Below are 25,855 nucleotides of genomic sequence, written 5' to 3' on the forward strand. Positions count from 1 at the left end.
TCTCACTCTCTCATTCTCTCTCTCTTATTCCCTCTCTCTCATATTCTCTCTCTGGCAGTTGTGTAGAGAGTGGGAATGCTCAGCAGATGGTTGATTGCTTTAAAAAAAAAATTTGCTCTGTCAATTTCAGACCTGACAGCAGGAACAGCCGTTCCACAACTTTGGGCAGATTTAGGGTTTTCTGATGGACTGTGAAACTAAGGGGCGATTTTTTTTTTAGAGCTGGTCTGACAAAGGGAAACTTTTCATCCCCAGTCATGGAGCCCTGGTGAGGATGAAGAACGGCCTGGGGACAGTTTATATCCGCGGGCAGGATGGAAACCTTTGGTGGGCTGGATCATAGCCCCCGGGCCATATGTTGGACAACCCTTGTGTAGAACTTCAAACAGACATAGAAACATAGGAAATAGGGGTAGGCCATTCAGCCCATTGAACCTGCTCCGCCATTCAAACAGATCATTGCTGATCATCTCTATGCCACTTTCCCGCACTATGTCCACATCTCTAGATATCATTAGTATCCAGACTATCGATTTTTGTCTTGAACATATTCAATCATTGAACTTCCACAGCCCTCTGGAGTCGAGAATTCCACAGATTCACCGCCATCTGAGTGAAGATATTCCTCCTCATCTCAGTCTTAAATGGCCTGCGCCTTATTCTGAGACTGTGTCCCCTGGTTCTAGACTCATCAACCAGAGGAAACATCCTATCCACATCTACCCTGACCTACCCTGTGAGAATTTTGTAAGTTTCAATGAGATCACCTCTCATTCTTCGAAACTCTGGAGAATATAGGCCCAGTTTCCTCAATCTCCCTTCATAAGACAATCCCTCCATCCCAGGGATTAGTCTGGTCAACCTCTGTTGCACTCACTATATGGCAAGTATAAGGAGACCAAAACTGTACACAATACGGCAGGTGCGGCCTCACCAAGGCTTTATACAATTGCAGCAAGACATCTTTACTCCTGTACTCAAATCCCCTTGCAATGAAGGCCAACATACCATTTGCCTTCCTAATTGCTTGCTGTACCTGCATATTAGTTTTTAGTGACTCAGGGCACCCAGCTCCCTTTGGACATCAATACTTCCCAACCTCTCATCATTTCATAAATACTCTGCCTTTCTGCTTTTTCTACCAAAGTGGATCGCTTCACACTTATTCACATTATATTCCATCTGCCATGTTCTTGCCCATTCACTTAGCCTGTCCGAATCCCCTTGAAGCCTCCTTGCATACTCCTCACAACTTACATTCCCACCTAGTTTTGTGTCATCAGCAAATTTGGAAGTATTACGTTTGGTCCCCACATCCAAATCATTTATATAGTTTGTGAACAGCTATGGCCCAAGCACTGATCCTTGCAGTACCCCACTAGTATCAGCTTGCCATCCTTGACATAGACAAGTTGCTGGAATGGACGGACAGGTGGCAGATGAAGTTCAATGCAGAGAAATATGAAGTGCTACTCATTTTCAATTAAAACTTCCACCTGTTTTGACTTACATGGGGTACAATTCTAAAGGGTGTGCAGGAGCAGTGGGACCTGGATGTACAGCAGAAGTCATTGAAGGTGGCAGGTTGACAGCGCAGTTAATAGAGCATACAGTATCTTGGCCTTCTCTTCAGAGGGGCATAGAGTACAAGAGCAAGGAGGTTATGTTGACCTTGTATAAGGCACTAGTTCGGCCTCGGCTGGAGTATTGCAGCCTGTTCTAGGTGCCGCACTTTACAAAGGATGTGAAGGCATTAGAGAGGCTGGAGAAAAGATTCATAAGAATGATTCCAGGGATTAGGAACTTCAGTTATGAAGATAGATTGGAGAAGTTGGGACTGTTTTCCTTAGAGAAGAGAAGGCTGAGAGAGATTTGATAGAGGTATACAAAATGATGAGGGGTATGGACAGAGTAGATAGGGAGAAACTGATCCCACTCATGAAAGGCTCAAGAACAAGAGGGCACAGATATAAAGTAATTGGTAAAAGAAGCAAAAGTGACATGAGGAAAATCTTTATCACGCAACGTGTGGTTAAGATCTGGAATGTACTGCCTGACAATGTGGTAGAGGCAGGTTCAATCGAGGTATTCAAGAGGGAATTAGACTGTTATATGAAAAGGAAGAATGTGAAGGGTTACGGTGAGAAGGCGGGGGTGTGGCACTAGGTGAAATGCTCATTAGGAGAACTGGTGCAGACATGATGGGCTGAATCACCTCCTTCTGCGCTGTAACAATTCTGTAATTCTGTGAGCTTTTGAGTCAGCTGTTACAATACAGAGGGTCAGGAAGCCCAGTTCCACAAAGAACCATACATGCTTTACTTGAGAACATTCTTTTCTAGGGAGGTATAATTTGGATGTTAGTACCTGGAAAAGGATTGAATTGTCATTACACTTGCCACTTTTGAAAAGTGTTAAACACCTGTTAACTCAACTTTGAAAAACCACTGTGGCAGAATGACACTTCAAAAAGATGCACTGAGTTAATGTCATCAATGTAAATATCTATCATCCAAAGATTTGAATACCTTTACGTAGCAAACATAGGAAAATTGTTTAACAAAAGACACTAACCTAGCTATTTAGGAGTTAAGCACAAGACAGTAGATATTAGTGAATGGTGTACAAAAGTATGAGCCCTGACAATATTGCAGTGGTACTGAGACATATTGATAATGAAAATGTTTATTGGTGTAAACATCAAACACCTTCACCTGCACTGATACACTCAAACGGTTAAATGAAGTGGGAAAAAAAACAGAAAATGCTGGAAACACTCAGCAGGTCAGGCAGCATTTGTGTGACCAGAACAGACAAGTTGATGGTTCAGATGTTGACCCTTCAAAATGAAATGGGTATCAGGACAGATGCAACAGTAAGCTTTATCCTAACTTTTGTGATTTCCACATGTTTGTGGGCTTACAATTTTTGATTTGGCAAAGTTAGATTAATTATTGCAATTATTGTAGTGAATTTCCTTTTTTAAGGTATTTATCTCCTTGTCTTTCTGTAACCTGTCCTTGCCAGTGATACCAGTGCTGGACGTCACACAAGAAAACCCCAAGTGGACTCTCCCATAGCTCATGGCAATTGCAGATACGAATGTACCATCACTGATGCAGTGCTCTGCAGCTCCAGTGTACCCAGTCGCGGTGCATACTCATTTTCAATTAAAACTTCCACCTGTTTTGACTTATATGACTCTGAAAAATAAACAAATGGCATAAATCGATTAATTTTAAATGTCTATGCAACCTTTAGTTATCATAAGTCTTACTCCTAACATTTTTCAATACTGATAGTTCTGATACCATCTTAAATATTTCTCATTTTAATGGATTTTTGGATGCTTTATGTGAATATTAATACTTAAATGTGGTGTGGTAGATTTTAATAAGAAAGTTTTGGCTCAGTAAACAGTATGCTAAATTTTCCTCTTACTATTCCATCTGAAATCAGACAGCATAGTGAGGGAAATGGTGTTATGTGGGACAGTGAGGCCAGCCAATCTAAATTTTCCTTTTCCAACCCCACCTTGACCATTATTGGTCATCCATTTCCCACATGCCACATGTAAATGCTGGTGCTCAAAGCCCAGCATCCCATTTCTCTATCCCATTTCCCACCTGTCCATCCCCGGGAGTGTCTGGTGGAAAATGGCAGGAGGCCCACGAAAATAGTTGTAATATCCCTAAAGCAGAGTAACAGAAAGAGAGGACCAAATAAATGCCTCCTCTCCCTTCAGTTCAACTCCCACTAACTTAATTATGTATGTCTTGGTCTCTGTTCAAAATGCAGAAGGTACCTGCCATCTTTAGGTGCTTTTCTGCCCCTTTAATCTGGATACTTGAGCCTTTTAGGTCTATTTAAAACATCTTAGACTGCTACGTCTCCATTTTTATAATTCACTATTCACAGTAAATTGGAAGGCCTGCTCGACCACCCCGGCCCCAGCAGCCAGGACCAGAGACTCCCCAACACATTGAGTATGAGGATTTTACTGATTATTGAGAGAGGCTGGCATATTGCTTATTGTTTACAGACGTTGGAGAAACAACATTAACGTTTAGCTTATTAGCATCTTAACTATCTGTTATCTCAGTGCATTTTAAAAAACTTGGCTGAATAATTTACTTTAAAAACCCACCTTTTAAATGTAACTCCTTTTCTCCATATCCTTTCTGTAGAATATGTGCTAAAAAATCTCGAAGCATGACTTGGGAATAGCAGCACTGCAAAAGGCAGCTTTATTTGGAATAGAACTAAATAGTTGTGGGCTACTTAATTGACAATAGGATGGGCAAATTGTTTGCAGTAGCCTGAACTACTTTATCTACTGCCTGATGATGGGTGAGCAGGAGGAATGGCAGATGGTGTTAAGGGAGGTAAACTGACACTGAAGACACAAATAAAGATCTTGCAGATCTGCCAGCACAAGGTATACAAGGTACACAGAGATACATAGGCATAATTTGAGGAGCAGTGCCTCAGAGGCTGAGGCTGGGCAAAGGAACAGAAACATTTGCTGCAGTATGACCTCCAGGCACAGTCAAATATCAGAAGGGCATTACCAATAAGTCTTGATGATCTTGAATTTGTATTTTGCAGTGCCATTCTAATCACTTACTGGAGGTATATTTGCAATCCATAGATATTTCATGGAGTTTAATGATGCCTCTCCCACTGTGCCATCAATATCCAGTTTTTCATGAACCACCTGCCACAAGAGCGTGGAAATTCATTTTCATTGAACTGTTTTTTTCTCAACAGTGCAAGGAGTCAGTCAGTGTGGTTTCTTTTGTGATTTGTGCTCTTGTACACAATACAATAGCTTATTTAAAGGAAACTGATTTTACTCCATCATTTACTACACCAATGTCTACATTTTATGTCATTTATGCTCTTTGTCACCTATTTGGAGTGGAGCAAAATAACTAATTTGTAATGGTTAAGTGAATCCTTTCTAGTTAAGTCTATTGGAGCTGTTTTGCTCTTTGAGCTACTTCACTGGTTCTCAAACTGGGCTCTGCAGACCACAGGGGTCCATAGAAATGCTCCAGGAGTCTGCGAGTGCTTACCGAGCAAGGCTGACTTTACGGGTGAGTGGCAAGAGGTGGGCTTTGTGCGAGATGGGTGGCAGGAGTGGAGTAAGGCTGCCACATCTGCAGTGCACTTAGGAGGGGAACACACATGGAGGAGAACTGAGAGCAGAACGAAAATTGCTATATCTGTAAATAATCTGTACTAACCAGGCAAGTACTGTCCTGCCCAGCTGGACTACAGTGGAAGAGGCATCATAGGAGGATGATGTGGTCAACTGTGTCATAGGCTGCAGAAAGTTGAGAAGGCATACAGGATATCATTTGTGACTTTAATAGGAGCTCTTTTGGTACTTTGGCAGGGGCGGAAACCTGATTGAAGGAATTCAAATATGGAGTTCCGGGAAAGAGGGGCCCGGATTTGGAAGCTGATGATATGTTTAAGGACTTTGGAGAGGAAAGGGAGGTTGGCGATAGGTTGGTACTTCGCCAGGACAGTGGGGTCAAGGGTTTTTTTTTGAGGAGAGGGATGAAGACGGCAGATTTAAAGGAGAGAGGGACAACACCTGAAGAGAGAGAATGTTAACAATATCAGCAAATATGGGGACCAGGAACGGGAACTGGGTGGTCAGCAGTTTAGTGAGAATAGGGTCGAGGGAGCAGGAGATGGACAGGAAGAGCTTGAGAGAGCATGAGGGGAGATAGGAGAGAAACTAGAGAAAGATGTGAGTTCAGGGCTAGTACAGGAGGAGTTTTAGAGGAAGATTGGCCCAGTGAGCTAGTGGAAAGATGGGAAGCAGCAGAGACAGCCTGGCTCCACTCTTATCCATCTAGTCGTAGCCAGAGTATCGCCTACAATGGCTTCTCTTTCCACTCCCGCACCATTATCTCAGGTGTCCCCAAGGACCTATCCTTGACATTCTCCTATTTCTCGTCAAAGTGCTGCCCCTTAGCGACATTATCTGAAAACACAGCACTAGTTTTCACATGTACGCTGATAACACCCAGCTGTACTTCAGTACCGCCTTTCTTGATTCCTTCACTGTTGCTAAATTATAAGACTGCTTCTCTGACATCCAGTACTGGATGAGCAGAAATTTCCTCCAACTAATTTGCTCGATGCCATCCCCCTCCCTGACAACTGCCTTAGGCTGAACTTTGGTGTCAAATTTGATCCTGAATGAGCTTCCAACCACCTATCTATGCCATCACTAAGAACACCGATTTCCACCTCCGTAACATCACCCGACTCTGCCCTCGTTCAGCTCATCTGCTGCTGAAACCCTCATCCATGCCCTTAGATTTACCTTTAGACTGTACTGGCCTCCCACACTCTTCCCTTATGTAAGCTCTAGGTGATCCAAATCTCTGCTACCCATGTCCTTACTCACGCCAAGTCGAATTCACCCATCACCCCTGTGTTCACTGAACTATATTGGCTCTTGGTCAAGCAACGCCTTGATTTTAAAATTCTCATCCTTGTTTTCAAGTCCCTCCATGGTCTCGACCCTCCCTATCTCTCTAATCTCCTCCAGCCCCATAACCCTACGAGATATCCATATTCCTCTAATTCTGGCCACTTGAGCCTCCCAGATTTTAATCTCTCCACCATTCGTGGCTATGCCTTCAGCTGCCTCAACCCTAAGCTTCGGAATTCCCTCCCTAAACCTCCCCACGTCTCTTTCCTTCATTAGGATGCTACCTAAAGCCTACCTAGACCTAGCTTTTGTTCATCTGCCCAAATATCACTTTACATGGATCGGTGTCAAATTTTGTTTTATAACAATCCTGTGAAGAGCGTTGGGATACTTCATTATGTTAAAAGCATAATATAAATGCATTTTGTTGTAAGTATCTGTAAATAAATACCTGTTTTCTTAAAAGCATTATTAAAACACTCTTTATATGCAGCACTTTCTTATTATGAGCATTATATAGTATTGTAATTTAGATGGGGGGGGGAGCGGTTGGTGGTGGGTGTTCCCTGATTACTAACTCATTTGAAAAGGGGTCCTTCAACCAAAAAAGTTTGGGAACCACTGATTACAGTCTGATGTTGTTGAACTCAATGTTGAGTTCAGAAGGCTGTAAAGTGCTGAATCAAAAGATAAGGCGCTGTTCCTCGAGCTTGTGTTGAAATTCATTGCCACTCGACAATAGGCCGAGGACAGAGTGAGAGCCAGGTGGAGAATTAAAATGGTAGGCCACCGGAAGCTCGGCGTTATGCTTGCAGACTGAAAGTAGATGTTCTGCAAAGTGCTCACCCAGTCAGCAGTCGGTCTCCACAATGTAGAAACCACATCGTGAGCAGAGAATATAGTAAATCGCTGTTTCACTTGGAAGGGATGTTTGGGGCCTTGGATGGTGCGAAGGGAGGAGGTAAAAGGACAAGTGTTGCATCTCCTGTACTTGCATGGAAAGGTGCCGTAGGAAAGGGCAGGGGTGTTGGGAGTGACTGAGGAGTGGACCAGGGTATTACGGAGGGAACGGTCTTTTGACTGGCTACTTTACAACTTTCTGGACTCAACACTGAGTTCAACAATTTTAGATCATAACCTCTGCCCCCATTTTGTTTCATGTTGCTTTGCTGTTTTTTTCCTCTCTTGTTTCTTTTACTTTGCATTGAGATGGCTGCTATCCTGCCATTCACACCTCCTCCAAACACATCTTTTATTTCTTTACTTGTCCCATTCCTACTCCTTTTGGCCTTGTACCATGGGAACTTTTGTCATTTAATCTTCCCCTGCTCTCCACCTTATCACAGACATTCCCTTTTGTTCTTCTTCCCATCCTCCCTCCTTTCACTTACTGGAAACCTATTACATTTCTAACTTCTCCCAGTTCTGATGAAAGGTTATTGACCTAAAACGTTAATTCTGTTTCCCTCTGACAGACCTGCGGAATATTTCCAGCATTTACTGAAGAAGGACGATATCTTCTGCCGACAGGCCATTAACAGCCCCGCCCCCAGCTCAGTGACTGTGGGTAAGTGGCGCCAAACGCGCGAAGCGGCGCTGGTGCCGACCCGGGGAAGTAGCGAAGCAGGATCTGATAGGGGAGGCCGTAGCTTGGAGCGGCCTCAGGGAGTCTGTGGCTCGGTTGCCGCGCAACCTGGGAGTCAGCTGCGGCTCGGTGTCCACAGGGCCTGGCGCTGCTTCGGCCTGCTCCACCGTTGGGGCCTGTGAGTAGTTTTAAGCTGCATTTTGCTGCGCTATAAATCGCAGATCCTGTAACTAGGTGAATGTAATAATTGGGTTTAATATAAGAAAACCCTCCCTATTCACAACGTGCAAATTTTCACTGTGCTTAAAGGTTACTTTTGCTTAATTCAAATTATCTGCTCCCTGAAAATCACGGATTCTAGATTTATGGGTTATTTATATTGCCTGATTCAAATTATTGGAACACTTTTTAATATAAAAAAGACCGAATTATTAGGACTAGACTGTACTTGAACCACCTCCACGAATACCCAGTGACTCTATCTTCCCTGCTGCATTTAATTGTGGGACTGGTGAATTTCCCACAGGCCTGATCTCAAGCCAGTCAGGGATTATGTTTTATAAGGAGAGAAATCTTGTGCAAGTATTCTGCTGCTGAAGTATAGATGTGTGTTATTTCAAGGTACAGAGTGTGGTGGGTGATTGAGAGGTGAATTTTAACCTGAAAATGGCATTTGGTCCCTTACTGCCTCGTTTATGCTGGCACTGGAGTTACCAACTCTGGTCGGAGGTATTCCTGGTGATTTGATCGTGTGGTGTTCTGACCATGTGACACTTAGAAATGTTGCATTTAACTTAATAATAATTGGGTCTTTGCTCTTAGTATCTGGCAAGCATCTATTGTGACCAGTTATGTAATGACTTTGATGAGTAATTGTATTACTGTTGGTTGTGAGGGAAATCTGAGTGTTACCAGCATTACCATTAGTTATCAGTGCAATTTCAGTGAGTTACTATTAGTTGCTGGTAGATTCAATGTTCCTTGCCCATGACTCCCACCCTCACCTTGGTTTCCTTTTTCACCTGCTTGCAGTGACCTGGTTCTTGGAGTAAAGACAATGGCTAGAACTTCTAGACTATTATTTTGAAGTTGGGATTTTGAGCTAAGTGCTGTAATTTAATAAAGCTTACTGTACATGGGATTCCTTCTATTTAATGTTACTTGATCAGCTTGATTCATAATTTCTAGCCTGAGACTGGAAATATGTCAGATTATTACTTGTCCATCAGTTAGAGAGATCAGGAACTTATACTGACAATCCCTAATATTTCCAAGGTGTACCTTATTAATAGGTTCTTTTACTCTGTGCTTGGTTAATGATTAGGCATATTGTTGAGTTTTGGTTCCTGGAGGGTGGGCGAGCTGGTATGTTAAAGCAAGCTTTTGCATTTCCTATGAAAACAGATATTTGGAGTGTTCCCAAATTGTAACATCAGTGAATTAGAAGTATAAGTGCAATAAATTGGGAGTAGTGATCACAATATAATATGGTTTAAGATAATAATTGAGAGATATATAGATGATACAAAAAACAAAGTAATAGATTAGAAAGAGACATCCAACTATGAGGAAATGAGTTTGGATCTAAACCAGCTTACACAAAGAACATAAACAAAGGCGAGGATGACAAAAGAGAATATGATGAGCTCAAGAAAGAGGTTAAAAAGACAATCAGGAAGGCAGAGAAGCCATACAAAATAAAATATTTAACAGTATAAAAAGAAAAAAAGTATCTTGTAGGTATATAATAAACAAAAGAAGAATTGATAGTGATAGAGCCACTAACAGATGAGCAAGTTAAGCTTACAGGACATGATACTGAAATGAGAGATACTGAATAGATACTTTGTGTCAGTTTTAATTGAAAAGTCTAGCCAAGAGGAAATACTAATTGTAGAAAAAAGCAAATGGGATATTACAACAGTTAAGATGGAAAGAAAAGTGATAAACTAGCCAAACGTAAGGAAGGCAAAAACACAGCTGTAGATGGATTGTATCCATGGATACTCAAAGGAATTAGGGGAGTAATGGCAGGGGCACTCGGATCAATACATAAAGGGCTGAATTTTACCCTGGGAGGATGGGAGTCGTCCACCGAATGAAAAGTCAGTGGTGAACCCTCCTCTGCCTAGCCTGGGGATCCAGCCCGCATTTTACGGTCCCCAGGCCTTTAATTGGTGTGAGGCAGGAAGTCCCGCCTAATGGAGCTGCCGGCCAATCAGTGGGCTGGCAACTCTGTCCCAGCAGCGCCACTGAGAGCAGTGGCCACTGCTGCGACTGCAACCCAGCCATCAGAAGGAAGATGAAGGACGCCCAGGAACGAAGGTAAGTTTTTGGGGCCTTGTCGGGGGTGATCGGTCGGGTCCCGGTGAGGCAAGGGTGGCCAATTGGGGGGATGGGAAGCATGTTGGGGGTGGTTGGGGCATTGGTGGCGGGTACAGGGTGCCTGAACATGAGGGCACCCGCCCTCCCCAGGCTGTCAGAAAGCTGCCTGCTTTTGTCAGGCGGCTTTTGTGAGGCCTGGGCCGCCTGACCAGCCAAGGGTAAAATTTCCATGGCGGTGGGTAGAGGCCCTTAAATGGCTGTTAACTGGACACAGGGGCCTTGATTGGCCTGGGGCGGGCAGGCGTGCCAGTTTTTGCCACTGCCACCCTGCATAAAGTGGCGAAAAGGGCCCCCCTGAGCCTCTTGTTCCATTTTACACCCTCCCCCCACCACTGACACCTGCCCACTCTTTAGGAGGGCATAAAATTCAGCCCAACATTTCAGTAGATAAAGGAATCTTGCCAGGGAACTGCCCAACGCCAAATGTAGTTCCTATTTTCAAAAAGGGAGATAAAATTAATCCAGAGAGCGATAGACCAGTTAGATGAATGTCTGTAATAAGAAAGATATGGGAATCTTCGCTTAAAAACTGAGATAACAAAGTATCTAGAGATTGAAAATATAATAAAGCATATTGTTTTTCAGGATTGTTGACCTAAAGGAAGGTTGTATTTAGCAAACCTTATAAGAGCCATGCAGTGGATGAGCTATTCATAGGTTTTCAAAAGGCTGACAGTTCTGAGCATGTGGAATCAGGGGCCTGGTAACAGAATAGATTGCAAAATGCTACAAAACAGAAACCACAGTAGGCGTTAAAGCATATTTCTCAGACTGGCAGAAAATGTGAAGAAGTGTCCTACAGGATCCGTTCTGGAATGCCTTTTGTTTGCCATATATGTTTTGGACTCATGAATTGAAGCTATGATGTGAATTTACAGATGATGCCAAATTGGGGGTTATAGCCAGTAATGTGGAAGACTACACCAAAATACTGGAAGATTAAAACAGGCCTGTGGAATGGGTGGATAAATGGCAAATTAAATTCAATATAAGGCGTAGAGGGATGTCGGGGCAGGGTGGGAAGAGACAATTAAATTGGAAGGAAGCTTGTGTAAAGTATAAACGCCAGGATAGACTAGTTGGGACGAATGTTCTCTTTATTGTAGATTTTTATAATGTCAATTACTGTTATCGTAAGTTTCATGGGCCAGTTTGCCGGGACTTGGGAACAGAAGTTTGGACATCCCCAAATAATGTGATCTCGGTAGTAACAGAAAGTGCTGGAAATTGTCAGCAGGTATGGCAGTATCTGTGGAGAGGGAAACAGAGTCAATGTTTCAGGTCGGTGACCTTTCATCAGAACTCCTGATGAAAGGTCATCGACCTGAAATGTTAACTGTTTCTCTCTCCACAGATGCTGCCACACCTGCTGAGTATTTCCAACACTTTTTGTTTTTATTTCAGATTTCCAGCAGCCGCAGTATTTTGCTTTTATTTACGTGATCTTGGCGATGGATTGAATGTGGCGTTTGAAACATAACTCAGTGTAAACCCAGATTGCCTACCATTAGGCTCACCCTAAGTGAGCAGCCAGGAAGGTGGGTGGAATTGTGCCAGAGAAGGATGCTAAACATGATGACTTGATATTTGGCAGTCACGCAGAACACCAGCAATTGTCATGACAGTCATCAGGAGTGTAACTGCAGCAATTTGCTTCTAATATAGATAATATGATATTCCTGCAACAATTTATGGATATAAATTTTATACTTAATTTTTTAAAAAAGGAACTAGTTAACCACTTTATGTAGATTATTGTATGATTATCACAATATTAAATGAATTCTGTATCGTACATCCTAATGCTCCTAGCAGTGAAACTATCGGTGAGAAGCTGATTGCAATTTGTTATACAGTGCATTGTTGTGTTTATAATAGATATAAAACTGTGGTGAGAGTCTAAACTGTTGTACACTTTTGCATGTTTTGGAATGCATTCAAGGTTAAAGAAGTTTTCAATGAAAGGAATATTTAATCATGTATCAAAATGGATGAATGGCTACCCGACCCGAACCCGACTAGACCCGACTACATGTGTCGTGTTTGGGTCGGGTCGAAATTCTGAGTGCCGTATTAGGGCTCGGGTCGGGTTGGGCTGGACACTGCTTCCGGGAAGTCACGGGATCAGGCTTACCCATGATTCCCCACAACTCCAGCTGCAGGAATAGCCTGCTGCCGGAACAGATGAAGGAGAGTCATGTGGGGCGCGCAAAAAAATTAAAGGGCTCGGTTCGGGTTCAGGTTGGCCGTGGTTGGGTTGGGCCCGGGTCAGCTTTTAATTTTATACCCGAACCAGATTTTAGATGAGTGTAGATGTGAATGAGCTGCAGTAGGATTCAGTAGAAATGAAGCGGAGCAGCAATGAGTATTATGCTTTCTTTCACATGCTTTATTTTTGTTGGGCTTCAAGTCTTATAACATTTTCATTTGTTTTACTTCACAGGCCAGAAGGGCAAATGGGCAGCATTTTGTTTATGAAGCAGGAAATAACTTAATGTGATTATCGAACAATAAATTTTGGAGTGAAAACAGAAAATGTTGAATACTCAGCAAGTCAGGCAGCATCTGTGGAAAGAGAGAGTTCCTCAGATCGAGTTATGACGAAAGGTCATTGACCTGAAACGTTAACTCTGTTTTTCTCTCTCTACAGATGCTGCCTGATCTGCTGAGTATTTTCAGTATTTATTTCAGATTTCCAGCATTCGCAGTATTTTGCTTTTCTATTCGTAAATTTTGGAAAATTGACATGTTATCTCACCTAACTCGAGTATTTTCTTTTAACTGGATTACTTTAAATATTTTTTTGTTTTGTTCTCTTTTAGATACCAAGATGCCCAAAATACAGCTTGATGGGATTACTATAGATTTTCCTTATGTCCCTTATAAATGCCAAGAGGATTACATGTCTAAGGTGATAGAATGTCTACAAAAGGTAATATGCTGTGTATAATGTATAACATTATAATGCTGCTTCATTTTCACTGTTTTTCCTCCTGGCATTTCAAAAACAAAAGGTGCAACGAATGTTGCAGCAAACCAACTTGTTAACTCATTCAGTGAAACCAAGAAACTACTGCAGTATGCAGTATTAATGGTCTTGCAGCACTCCATAAACATGATGAAATGAATGTGAAAATTACTAGCTCTAGTCAACAGTGTTGTTACAATATTAAAGTATAATCAGTGCACAGCAAACTGCATTACTATAATTAATGTTACAGCCGAGAACAGCATTGTCAAATAATCTGAATGTTTTCCTTGCAATATCTAATGCCGGATATTTCTAATCCTTTTCACCAAGATTGTGTTCAGTTTTCCATGGTGTTATGCAGTAACCATCCAATTTGCATGCAGTGGTGTAAGAGGTACCATTCGTCTTGAGTCTAGTCAGCTTTGTAGCTGTAGAGGCATTTTAAGACCTTGAGATTATTAACTACGTCTATACGTAGCAGGTATTACTGAAAGTAATCAAGACACATGTACACGCAGACACATCATCCCTACCCAAGCACATTGATGCCAAATGTATGACCCTGCTCTTTCCATTGCTGAGCCTGGATCGTATTGAGCTGTATGGCTGGATATTGCACTTAACTGAGTCATCAGGGGAATCTATAACTTTGAGAATTTCAAATGCTATTATAAACCACACAGCTGAAACTGGATTAATTCTTGCCATCTTAAGCTCCAGGTGTGTTGTTGGCTAAAATGTGATGTTCTTGTTTATAAAGTCCAATTCCTAGTGAGTGAAAATCCACAACATGAAACTACGCTTATTTAGTACTGTGTGGCCCTAGTCTGCTTGACCAGTGGGAATAGCAGCTCCAAGACAGCAGAAGACTGCTGTTTGATTACTCCTTAATAACAATGAGTGCTGATATCCTCCGTGTACAAAATCCGGGCCAAAGACGGCAATGTTTTGCACTGAATGATGGTAGATATTTATTAAGTAAATATACACATGATGTACATTTACCTGTATTTTGTGCAAGGTGTTTTCTACTAAAATTAACGCCTGTGGCTAAAACAGTGTCACAGTAATCAAGCCTGTGGCTAGTGATACTGTTGCTGGTATACCATAAAGCAGTAACCATGAAATATGAATTATGGGACATTTTTGTTAAATATAGTAAAATTATATAAAAGTGTTCTTTATATAAGAGTTTGGTTTACAATTTTTTTAAATGGTAAAGCACAGCAATCTTCCCCCATATTTCATTCACAAACTGACCAGAGTGTATGAAGGTTTATTGGTCCACCTATTTTTCACACCTTTCCACTCTATAAATTTCTGGTTCAAAGAACTTGGTGTTGCCCTTTCTGCAACTGCCCGGGGAAAACTAGCTTGAGACACTTGTTAGTGGAATAGTGTGCTACAAAAGGATACTATAATTTATAGTGCATTCTATTCTTGTTTTGCAGAAAGTAAACGGGGTTCTGGAAAGCCCTACTGGCACAGGAAAAACACTTTGTCTTTTGTGCGCTTCCTTAGCCTGGAGACAGCATTTAAGAGATAGTATTTCAGCAAATAAAATAGCCCGACAGTTGAATGGAAAAGAGCTCTTTGATGGTCGGTCCCTGTCGTCTTGGGGCAGTGCATCTGTAGTTGCTGATTCAGGTAAGATCAGTTTTCGTCTTGTTTTTTTCCCATCAGTTGTCTTGCTTCATGATGACAGCAATTCATGCTGGGGTTCAGTTCTATAGGCACTCTGGCTTCTGACATAAATGAGTGAGCGTGAGTGAGTTTTGGCAGTTACGTGACAATGGAATGCGTCACAGGAGAGCCTGTTTTGTCCTAACCTGACGTCCACAAATGTGCACTTTTCTCTGATGGGATGCATAAGGTAGAGCTGAAGGTTGGAATCCTGATTAATATTTTTCCCTTCCTTGCTCTGGTGCATTGATACCAGTTGCAGTGCTGCCACCACAGCCTCTGCTTTAATCTTGTTTTAGGGCAAACCAGGAAAGTTCATGTAAATTGTCATTAAAACCCCACTTTGATGAGCTCATTGAGTAAACGTACCACACTGTCTGATACTTAATCGTAAAGAGTCAGCACCGATGCTTTACTTATCCTGATGCAACATCTGAGCAGATGTTTTGAGGTAGAACTGAGGTAGAGTTGGGAGTTTAAAAAAAATCTCTTGCTGGTGAAGTTTTGAAAACACATGCATTTTGTGTGTGAATGGTCAGCATTAATAATGAGTGTTGCCAATGCCGCTGTTCCTGAGCTTGAAAAGAAAAAAGTCGACTAGGGCCTGATTCTGTCGGCTACTAGATAAATGTATGCATGTGTAGACGCTAGATGGGCTCAACCCTCTAATTGTTAAATAGCACACTGAAGCTCGGGGCTGGATTTTAATAGCACGCCACAAATTGCGGTGGCGTACTTTGAAGTCGGCAGCGCGCCCGTGTGCAGCGGCTGCTGCTGAACCCCTGCGATGTTTTGAGTGGGCCTTCATTTAAATGGAGGGGGTGGAACAGCCACTCCTGCTGGCATAGAAGGGGGCAGCTGCTCTGGACCCAGCAATGGCATCCAGCGCTATCATGCAGGCACCGGCAATTTTGAAGGGCTGCAAGCCCTTACCGGCAATTCTAATTTTTAAAGGGAACATTACCTTTAATTTAAATAAAAACAGTAAAGCACACATCAAAGCCTCTCTTCCACTTCCCCCCAATCATCAACCAATAAATTTATTTTCCTCTCTCTCACCCCACCCCCACCACTGGCCAGAAAAGCCATTTCTGCCAGTCCCGACCTTTCACCCCCAAACTTTATGATCTTTGCTCTTCAATCCCTTCCCACCATCCCTTCAGCCAATGAAATACATTTCCTCTGTTTTCAACCCCCCAACCTGAAAAGTACGCTCCTCCCCCCCCCCCCCCCCTCCCCACCAGTGTCTCGCCTTGAATCCCCAAACATTGATCGGAAGATGCGGGGCTTCCAGATGGAAAATCGGTGTTGGACAGTTGCCCGGTCCAGGTGAGTTAATTAACATGTATTTGCATAAACTTTATTAGGTAAATGAAGGCCCGCCGCTGAGTGATGGGAGACGGGGCTGCACTGAGGCCTCGCCACCACCAGTAAAATGCAGCAGGGCCTTCTCGCGTTGGAGATTGTGGCGGGCCTCTCCTGGAAAAGTTTTCCTGGCCCCCCCCCGCCCTCCCACCACGACCCCCGATGCTGGAGGGCTAATAAAATTCAGCCCACGGTATCCAGCATGTGCCCAAAGTTAAGTAATTTGGATGAGGTATCAGAGGGTCACTGCTGCCTGTAGAACTCTTTAATATGTATTACCACCTTAGAGATCAAAGATGAGGTTGCAATTATGTTTTAATATATTAAAAAAAAGTTGCATATTTTGACTGTAAATTAGTTCAGGGCTTTAACTGTGCCTGATTTGCTGAAGTACTACAGGGAAACCAAATGTAAAATGAAATACTTTAAATAATACTTCAAATATTCTGCATTAAATTTTTTTTAAGCATGTACATCCCTGCATTGTATGTATGTGCTGACCTCCTTCAACTGACTTGATAGAGTGGATATCATGGGAGGTCGGGGATGGCGCATCTGCGCGGGATGCATGTTGCCATTGCATTGTGCCGCTGCAAACTGTGGCGCAATTGTAAAATTCAGCCGACAGTTAATGTTTCAGATCGATGATCTTTCATTGAACCAAATAAACAATATAGTCTGCAAATTGTTTGTAGATGTGAGTTTCGATTTTAGATTATTAAATGTGATGTACTTTAGGTAATACGTGCTAATTCCTTTAGAGAGATTATATGTGGATAAGGTCAAAGAGTCATAATGGCATAGAAGGAGGCCATTCAGCCCATCAAGTCTGTGCCAGCCCTCTGCAGAGCAATCCAATCAGTCCTGTTCCCTGGCTCAATCCATGTAACCCTGTAAGTTTATTTCCCCCAAGTACCCATTCAATTTCCTTTTGAAATCATTCATCGTCTCCACTTCCAGTATCCTCACAGGCAGCGAGTTCCAGGCCGCATCTCTTACCCAAAATCTTGCTTCTGTGCCACCAAGTCCTTGTGCCATCAGTTAATAGGAACAGTCAGTCCAAACCTGTCAAAATCTTGTACACCTCCTATTAAATTTTCCCTCAATCTCCTTTGCTCCAAGGAGAACAACCCCAGCTTCTCCAACTTAAGGTTGCAGCTAAAATCCCTCGTCACTGGAAGCATTCTGGTAATTCTCCTCTGCCCCCTTATAAGGACCCTCAATGGATGCGATACTGTAGTTCTGGCCCAGCCAGAGCTTTATAAAGGTTCAGCATAACCTCCCTGCTTTTGTACTCAATACGTCGATTTATGACGTCCAAGATCCCATATGTTTTGCTAATAAGTCTTTCAATATGTCTTGCCACCTTCAAAGATCTATGTACATGAATCCGCAGGTCCCTCTGTTCCTGCACACTCTTTAGAAATGTACCATTTAGTTTATACTGCCTTACCCTATTCCTTTTGCCAAAATGCATCACCTCACATTTTAAATTCCATCAGCCATTTGTCTGCCCATTCTGCTAGCCTATCTATGTCCTGTTGCAGTTGATTTTTATCAACCTCAGTAGATGCCACACCCCTAAGTTTGGTGTCATTGGCAAATTTAGAAATTTTACTCTTCATTCCAGTATCAATCATTTATATATATCAAAAAAAGCAGTGGTTCTAGCACTGAACCTTGGGGAATACTGCTGTCTACTATTCTCCAGTCTGAAAAACAACCATTTACCATGACTTGTTTTTTTCTGCCCTTAAGCCAATTTTTTTATCCAAGCTGACACTGACCCTCCTATTCCATGAGCCTCAATTTTGGTAACCAGCTTAATTACTTTGGCACCTAACATAATTTTCTGTGTATGTAGATTTATCTCTGTTATTGAAAAAATTCCGGTCTCTTAAATATATTTTGTACATTGGGCAGAGATACTTTGAATATGACACAACTTGGAAAGCTATTGTGTGAAATGTGTCTTGTCTGTTGTCAGGATTTATCTGTGGTGATTTGTTGGGCATAGTTTCGGACAGGTCCTGTGGCCTCATGAAGACAAGTTGGGGAAAAGGCAAGCCAAGCCTTGTAGTAATAACAACAACTTGCATTTCTATAGTGCCTTTAATGTGGTAAAACATCCCAAGGTGCTTCACAGGAGCATTATCCAATAAAATTTGACAGAGCCATATAAGGAAATATTAGGGCAGATGATCAAAAGCTTGTCCAAAGAGGGAGGAAATAAACTTGGCCAAAGAGGGAGGATGTTCCGGAGCTTAGGTCCTCAGCAGCTGAAGGTACAGCCACCAATGGTGAAGCAGTAAAAATTGGGGATGGACAAGAGGCCAGAATTGGAGCAGCGATTGGTGGTACCTGCTGCTCCATTTTGCTTGGGTAACTTTCGTTCATGCTTTGCCTTTGTCAACAGTTTAGTATGTACAGCAAATTCTTATTTTGGGGCATATATAATTGTTTATTCCTCCCTTCTCCAAAACCAATCTATTAAGTGCCCTTGAGGAATGTCTCTGGATAGCATAATAGCCACCCCCGTTATAATTTTCCCCAATTTAGCACAGTTTTAGTTATTATATGCTTCTGATATGTGGCATTGATGCTATGCTAAACCAAGCTTTTAAATTCGATTAGTGGGCTCTTAGAGCTCCAATAGAATTTCTCAGTCCCTTAACACTTATATGAAAACTGCAGTTGACAGATCCTTTGTTTTCTGGCTTGTAGTGAAGGCACAGTCTTGTGTTTTGTAATGTTCATGCTCATATTTCCTGAATAGAAAGGCAGAAGAAAATACCTGTTTAATCTGGCTGCCTCATGTTGTCAGTACTGTCCTGCCATGTTTAGAAGTTTTAACAGTTCTTGCTTTACTAGTGTTTAAACCTCAATGCAGTTTTGTATTTTTACGTGTCTCCATGCCTCATTTTTACTTTTCAATATTATTTGAATTTCTCCACTCAGCAAGTTACAGTGATATCCCAAAGATCATTTATGCCTCAAGGACTCATTCACAACTCACTCAAGTTATTAATGAGCTAAGGAGCACAGCATACAGGTGAGATACTTCTTTTGGAGCAGCTCAGTTAATCTTCTATCTTTTTTTGAACTTCAGCAGAAGTGTCTGTTAAGCTTAAGATGGTGAACTATTACTAGCTAGGGTTCAGCAACGTACTCGAATGTAAAAATGGTGTGTAAACAATCTTAGCACTGTTAATAATGGGTGTTATTTTCTTATTTGGCCTCCTTGTCTTGAGAGACAATGGGTAAGCGCCTGGAGGTGGTCAGTGGTTTGTGAAGCAGCGCCTGGAGTGGCTATAAAGACCAATTCTAGAGTGACAGACTCTTCCACAGGTGCTACAGATAAAATTACAGATAAAATTGGTTGTCGGGGCTGTTACACAGTTGACTCTCCCCTTGCGCTTCTGACTTTTTTCCTGCCAACTGCTAAGTCTCTTCGACTCGCCACACTTTAGCCCTGCCTCTATGGCTGCCCGCCAGCTCTGGCGATTGCTGGCAACTGACTCCTACGACTTGTGATCAATGTCACAGGACTTCATGTCGCATTTGCAGACGTCTTTAAAGCGGAGACATGGACGGCCGGTGGGTCTGGTACCAGTGACGAGCTCGCTGTCCAATGTGTCCATGGGGATCCTGCCATCTTCCATGCGGCTCACGTGGCCAAGCCATCTCGAGCTCCGCTGGCTCAGGGTGTATATGCTGGGGATGTTGGCCGCCTCGAGGACTTCTGTGTTGGAGATACGGTCCTGCCACCTGATGTCCAAGATTCTCCAGAGGCAGCGAAGATGGAATGAATTGAGACGTCGCTCTTGGCTGACATACGTTGTCCAGGCCTCGCTGCCATAGAGCAAGGTACTGAGGACACAGGCCTGATACACTCGGACTTTTGTGTTCCGTGTCAGTGCGCCATTTTCCCACACTCTCTTGGCCAGTCTGGACATAGCAGTGGAAGCCTTTCCCATGCGTATGTTGATTTCTGCATCAAAAGACAGGTTACTGGTGATGGTTGAGTCTAGGTAGGTGAATTCTTCAACCACTTCCAGAGCGTGGTCGCCGATATTGATGACTGGAGCATTTCTGACGTCCTGTCCCATGATGTTCGTTTTCTTGAGGCTGATGTTTAGGCCAAATTCGTTGCAGGAAGCTGCAATCCTGTTGATGAGTCTCTGCAGAAACTCTTCAGTGTGAGATGGCGTTATTTAATTGGCAATTATGTCAGTTTTTTTACATAGCACCTTTAACTGCACTATAAAGATTATGGTCAGGATATTGGGTTCTGGGTCGGGACCCTGATGTCAGGGTCAAATGGAGGTCCCGACCTGCACTGTGTGGGGAAACATCACCCAGCAGTAATTGGCTAATTAGTGGCTAGAAGACAGGCTCATCGTCCAATTACAGATGGCAGGTAGGCTCTTGAAGCTGGAGGTCCAATAGGAGGCCCTCTTGCTCAGAAGGAGTAGCAGCCTGCAGTTCAGGTATGAGAGAGAGAGCGAGAGAGTGAACACCTACTATCCTGAGGCGCCCTCTCTCCAACTTTTAAAACTATTAAACTAAAAACTGGCCACAGCTGCCGAGCCACCATTGTGGAGGTGGAGGTGGAGGCGGAGCCTGTGGCCAGGCAGGCGGGCAGAGCCTCAAAGCCTGCCTGGAGCACGGGCCCCTAGGTCTGCTGCTAGGAGATCGCCTCCAGGCAGCTGGCTTAGTTCCCGCAGACTTGGGTGGCCTGCAGACAGTTGGCCTTAATAGGCTATTTACGCACATCAGTGGGCTACACACCGCTTGAGGGTAAGTGGCCCTTCCGACCCAGATCCCGCCTCTGGAAAATGGCATGGGGATGGGTTGGAACAGAGCCCATCCATCTCCGTACTCAACCCCAGAATTGGGGGGCAGGGGTGTGTGAAAATTCTGCCCTATAATTCTGAGCTTTCAAAACCTTGCCATGCCCGAATACCCTGCATTAAATTTATGTTTATTTTTATTGAAAACTAACTGGCAATTTTCTGGAACTAAAAATGTTACTAATCTGATGTTCTGAACTTCTGGTTTGACCTGCTGGAAATAATGCATATTACAAAGGATCAATGTGAACTGGTAGCTGGTTATGTTGTAGAAGTCAATTTCTATTACAGGAGGCTACTGTAAACTATTCTACATATGACAGTTTAAGGATATAAAATAATTGCTTTTACAGTTTACAAACAAATACTGTGAGGTGGAAAGTACAAACTTGGGAGTTATAATTAATGACAAAATAATTGCATTGTCAATTCTTATTTCACTCACTTTACCTGTGTAGGCCGAAGGTGTGTGTTCTTGGGTCGAGAGAACAGCTCTGCATCCACCCTGAAGTAATGAAACAGGAAAGCAATCATGTTAAGGTAAAAAAAAAAGTTTCTGAATTGTATTTAAATTCTTGTCAGTTTTTCTAGTTTTGCGCCTTTTCTTTGTGTTTTTGTTCTTCATCTGCCTTTATCTTGCAAATCGTGAGGAGGACCCAACTAATTTGTGAAAATATATTCGGGCATTAAAAATCAAAGAGATGAGAAAGAAAGTGAAATAATTTTCAAGTATTAATTAGGAAAATTGGAATAAATTAATTTATTAATGTGTTGGTGTGGATCCGAAATAATTGAAGGTAATTGCCAACTACCAGAATGCAAAATTGATAGGTGATTACGCTAAATATCAAGCATTTTTCTGTCTAGTGCATGTTGACTGTATACTGTCTTTTAAAGCCAACTAACTAATTGAAAAAGCAACAGTTACATAAGCTCCATTCTTATTGGAAAAATATAGGGGACATAAATTGGAGGAACAATGTTCTTAAATGTGTTCTTAAATTATGCAATATCATACAATATTTTGAGTTTTGCATATCGTTGTAAAAATTGGGCAAAATCTCATTTGGACTTGAGGGTCAATGTTCTTGTTCTCTGGAAGTGCAGTCTGTAGTGTAGCTGTTTATATTGGGTAATATACATACATACAGCATACATCTTTGAAAGCTGACATTTCCTAGCTGTCAATCATTAGTGTGTTTCTTTTATTATAACTATGTACTGCTTATAGCTAACTCTGTTGCTCACCGTGAATTTTTAAATAGGTAAGGCATAATAAACTAAAATTTAATTTATTGTTTGTATTCATTAAAGTGTGTATTACTGGTGTTGAGGGAGGGAGCTTTTTCATTCTTGGTACATACTGCCATAAACAAGTACTCTCAGGTCAGGTGTGGCATAAAACTCCCTCTGCTCTGCCCCAACAGTGTGCTGAAACCCCTATTTGAGAAAAGCATTCCCTCCTGCACAGTGCAGCATTTGTTTCCCACATTTTGCACTTATGCCTGCTTGGTAAGATTTTCAGTTCTGGAATAATTCTGTTTTGTGCACTTGTGTCCATGAAGAGCTAGCAATGCCCATTCTTATTTTATGCAGATCCCTTATGTCAGCAGAGAGAAGACACTAATTCAATCAGAATTCAGACACAAATTGAAAAATTATAAACTAGCGTGTTAATTTTCTGTGTTACCCATTCCCACAAATGTCTACTTTTTAACTTTTTGCTGTTAGTAGGGATAACTTTTTTTTTAGCAAAGTCAATTTCAGAAAAATCTATTCTGCAAAGCAGCATTGTACTATATGAGGCATTCAAGGAGAATCGGGTTCATAATATTCATTCTGCTTGCCATTTTCCTAATTTCAGAATTAATTCACAAGTGCTTCCGCAGAGGAAACTTAAGATGAATATCAGCCAGAACTGGGATTCAAGTTTGAGTTCCCCAGTGAGGAGTCCAGCAGTTATATATATATCTAATGGGTTCTCTGTTCCTGTTCTATTTAAAATTGGTGATACATTAAAAGGCATGCTGTATGGATCCCCTGATGGTTCAGTGAGTATTTGATCTATACTGATCAAGAAGTTCACCAATTTGTATCCTGCTGTGTGCTAATTTAGTTGCTTTTAACTAGCACAGCTGTTGGGGTGTTATAATTCACCTCACACCCCTGGGCTAGGGATACTAAAATCATGGAAATTTAATGGAATGTTCAAATGCTTTTCCAGAAAGCAAGTTGCTAATTCCCATAGCTTAAGAATATTATATGACTATTTTCATACATAGGGTATATTAACTTTGCGACTTCATTTTTTTTCAGGTCCACATGTGTCGAGCAAAAGTATCCACCCGCACTTGCCACTTCTATAACAATGTGGAAGGTAAGAGCTGAGTACATGAATTCTAATAGTGAGCTTGTACATTGTCATAAAAAGTGCTCATTATTGTTAGTGTCTAATAAGTTCTGTTGATGGATGTTAAATACCTAGTAGTTGAAGGTAATAGGGTGAACAGGTGTTGGATGTTGTTAGACATGGAGAAGAAAGCTCTAGTCTCTACCAAAGCACTCTAGTCTTGGTGTCTTCTTCACAAACAGGCTTGGAAGTTTCTCTAACAGTTATCTGAGTTAACCCTCGGTTACCTCCTCAGGCCAAATCTGGAGCAGCAACCTAAGCTGCTGTTCAACTTTGAGCTGAGCTTCATTTCCTATCTTGATTCTGTTACCAGGATCAGATTCGTCAAACTCAAAAACATTATCACCTTTGCCCCATCTTACTCCCATGGACTAGCTGCTGAAACAAGAATCCATGCTATTATCCAGGAGCTCAATTTCTTTAGCACTTACTCTTTTAGCTGACCTACTTGTCTGCACAGTCTATAAATTACAACTCATTTTCATGTCCTCTCCTGCACGTTCCACAGGCTCCGTGTGAAACTATCAATTGGCCTTCTCCCTTTCAGATCCCACCATGGCCTTGCTTCACTTTCTTCAGCCATAAACTTCCCCATTCTCTTTGTTATTGTTCATTAAGCTCGGTACTCTTGCACTCTGGAATGTCCTTCCAAGGGCCCTCTGCATTGCTATCTCCCTTCCAACTTTCAGACTCCTTGGACTGAATTTTCCCAGTCCCGTGGAGGTGGGCTAGGAGGCCGGGACATGGAACAAAGTTGCAAAATAGTTTGTCGGATTGGCTACACAACATGGCTCACCCCCATCCCCCAAACTCCAGTGATCTTGTGGGAGATGGAATCAGCACAGCAGAGGCTGCCTACCCAGCACTGCTGGGTAGCCAATTAGGCCCATCGATGGACCAATTGGCTAAGTTGATCGCGCTTCCAGGATCTTCGTAACGCCGGACTGGTCCCCCACTGATGCTGGAGCTCAGCACGTAACTGGAAGCAGCTTCCCAGCAGCAGGGGACCATCGATGTCTCCGCTTAATCACCACAGCACAGTCCCGCTGGGATGTGGCTGTTACAGCCGCAGCTGCAAGCCATCATATGGAGAGATTCCCCTCCACAATGATGGCTTGACAGCTGTGCTCAGGCGGGATTTTTAACTTTTCCCAATACTGCAGAGAGCGCCTCAATTTTGAGGCTCTCGTGGTCTCTTGCCTGCCTCCAGGAGTGCCAGCCTCTCCCGGTGGGGGTACTGGCTGGATATTGCTGCGGGCACTCCTATTGGGCTTTCCGCTTCCATGCTTCACCCGCCATCCTTAACTGAATGGGGCTCCTGGGGGCAGTTTCTGAATTGGCCGTCTCTGGGAAGGTTTTTTTTTATTCGTTCATGGGATGTGGGCGTCGCTGGCTAGGCCAGCATTTATTGCCCACCCCTAATTGCCCTTGAACTGAGTAGCCATTTCAGAGGGCATTTTAAGAGTCAACCACATTGCTGTGGATCTGGAATCACATGTAGGCCAGACCAGGTAAGGATGGCAGATTTCCTTCCCTAAAGGACATTTAGTGAACCAGATGGGTTTTTACAACAATCGACAATGGCTTCATGGTCACACTAGACTAGCTTTTTAATTCCAGATTTTTATTAATTGAATTCAAATTTCACCATCTGCCGTGATGGGATTTGAACCCACGTCCCCAGAGCATTAGACTGGGCCTCTGGGCTACCAGTCCAGTGACGCTACCACCTCCCCTCTCTGGAATGTCCTTCCAAGGGCCCTCTGCATTGCTATCTCCCTTCCAACTTTCAGACTCCTTGGGCTGAATTTTCCCAGTCTCGTGGAGGTGGGTTAGGAGGCCAGGACAGGGAACAAAGTTGCAAAATAGTTTGTCGGATTGGCTACACCACATGGCTTCCCCCCCCCCCCCCCCCCCAAACTCCAGTGACTGATGTCCTGTCACGGCCACTTCTGGATTCTCAACCTGGAATTGAGGCCAATATCAGGCTAGCGACCCAACTGGGAATAGTTGGACCCTTATCTTTGTGTCCTTCCATCTCTGACGTTTCCATATTTCCTTCTTCCTTTCTACTCAGTCATTACTGTCTTTATTTCTGCCTTGTAAGCTGCTTTCAGAGATCTTGCTTTATGTGAGGAGTGTTAGA

General features: G+C 42.7%; 1 protein-coding gene across 5 annotated transcripts in view; it reads left to right on the forward strand.

The window, feature by feature from the left end:
• The first annotated feature begins 7,940 nt into the window (after positions 1 to 7,940).
• The window catches only part of rtel1 (regulator of telomere elongation helicase 1), a 141,610-nt gene continuing 123,695 nt past the window's right edge, over positions 7,941 to 25,855 (forward strand). Inside the window, exons 1-6 of one of the 5 annotated variants that reach the window (XM_068048226.1) lie at positions 7,941 to 8,220; positions 13,250 to 13,359; positions 14,850 to 15,045; positions 19,405 to 19,498; positions 21,758 to 21,839; positions 23,616 to 23,676. In XM_068048226.1, coding sequence (XP_067904327.1) covers positions 13,258 to 13,359; positions 14,850 to 15,045; positions 19,405 to 19,498; positions 21,758 to 21,839; positions 23,616 to 23,676 — 535 coding nt within the window. In that variant the 5' untranslated portion in view covers positions 7,941 to 8,220; positions 13,250 to 13,257. The remainder of the gene's footprint in view (positions 8,221 to 13,249; positions 13,360 to 14,849; positions 15,046 to 19,404; positions 19,499 to 21,757; positions 21,840 to 23,615; positions 23,677 to 25,855) is intronic. The other 4 variants (XM_068048223.1, XM_068048224.1, XM_068048227.1 and 1 more) reach the window with 4 other exon arrangements.

Source organism: Heterodontus francisci, chromosome 16 (genome assembly GCF_036365525.1).
Source record: "Heterodontus francisci isolate sHetFra1 chromosome 16, sHetFra1.hap1, whole genome shotgun sequence".
In the NCBI taxonomy this organism is placed as follows: Eukaryota; Metazoa; Chordata; class Chondrichthyes; order Heterodontiformes; family Heterodontidae; genus Heterodontus; species Heterodontus francisci.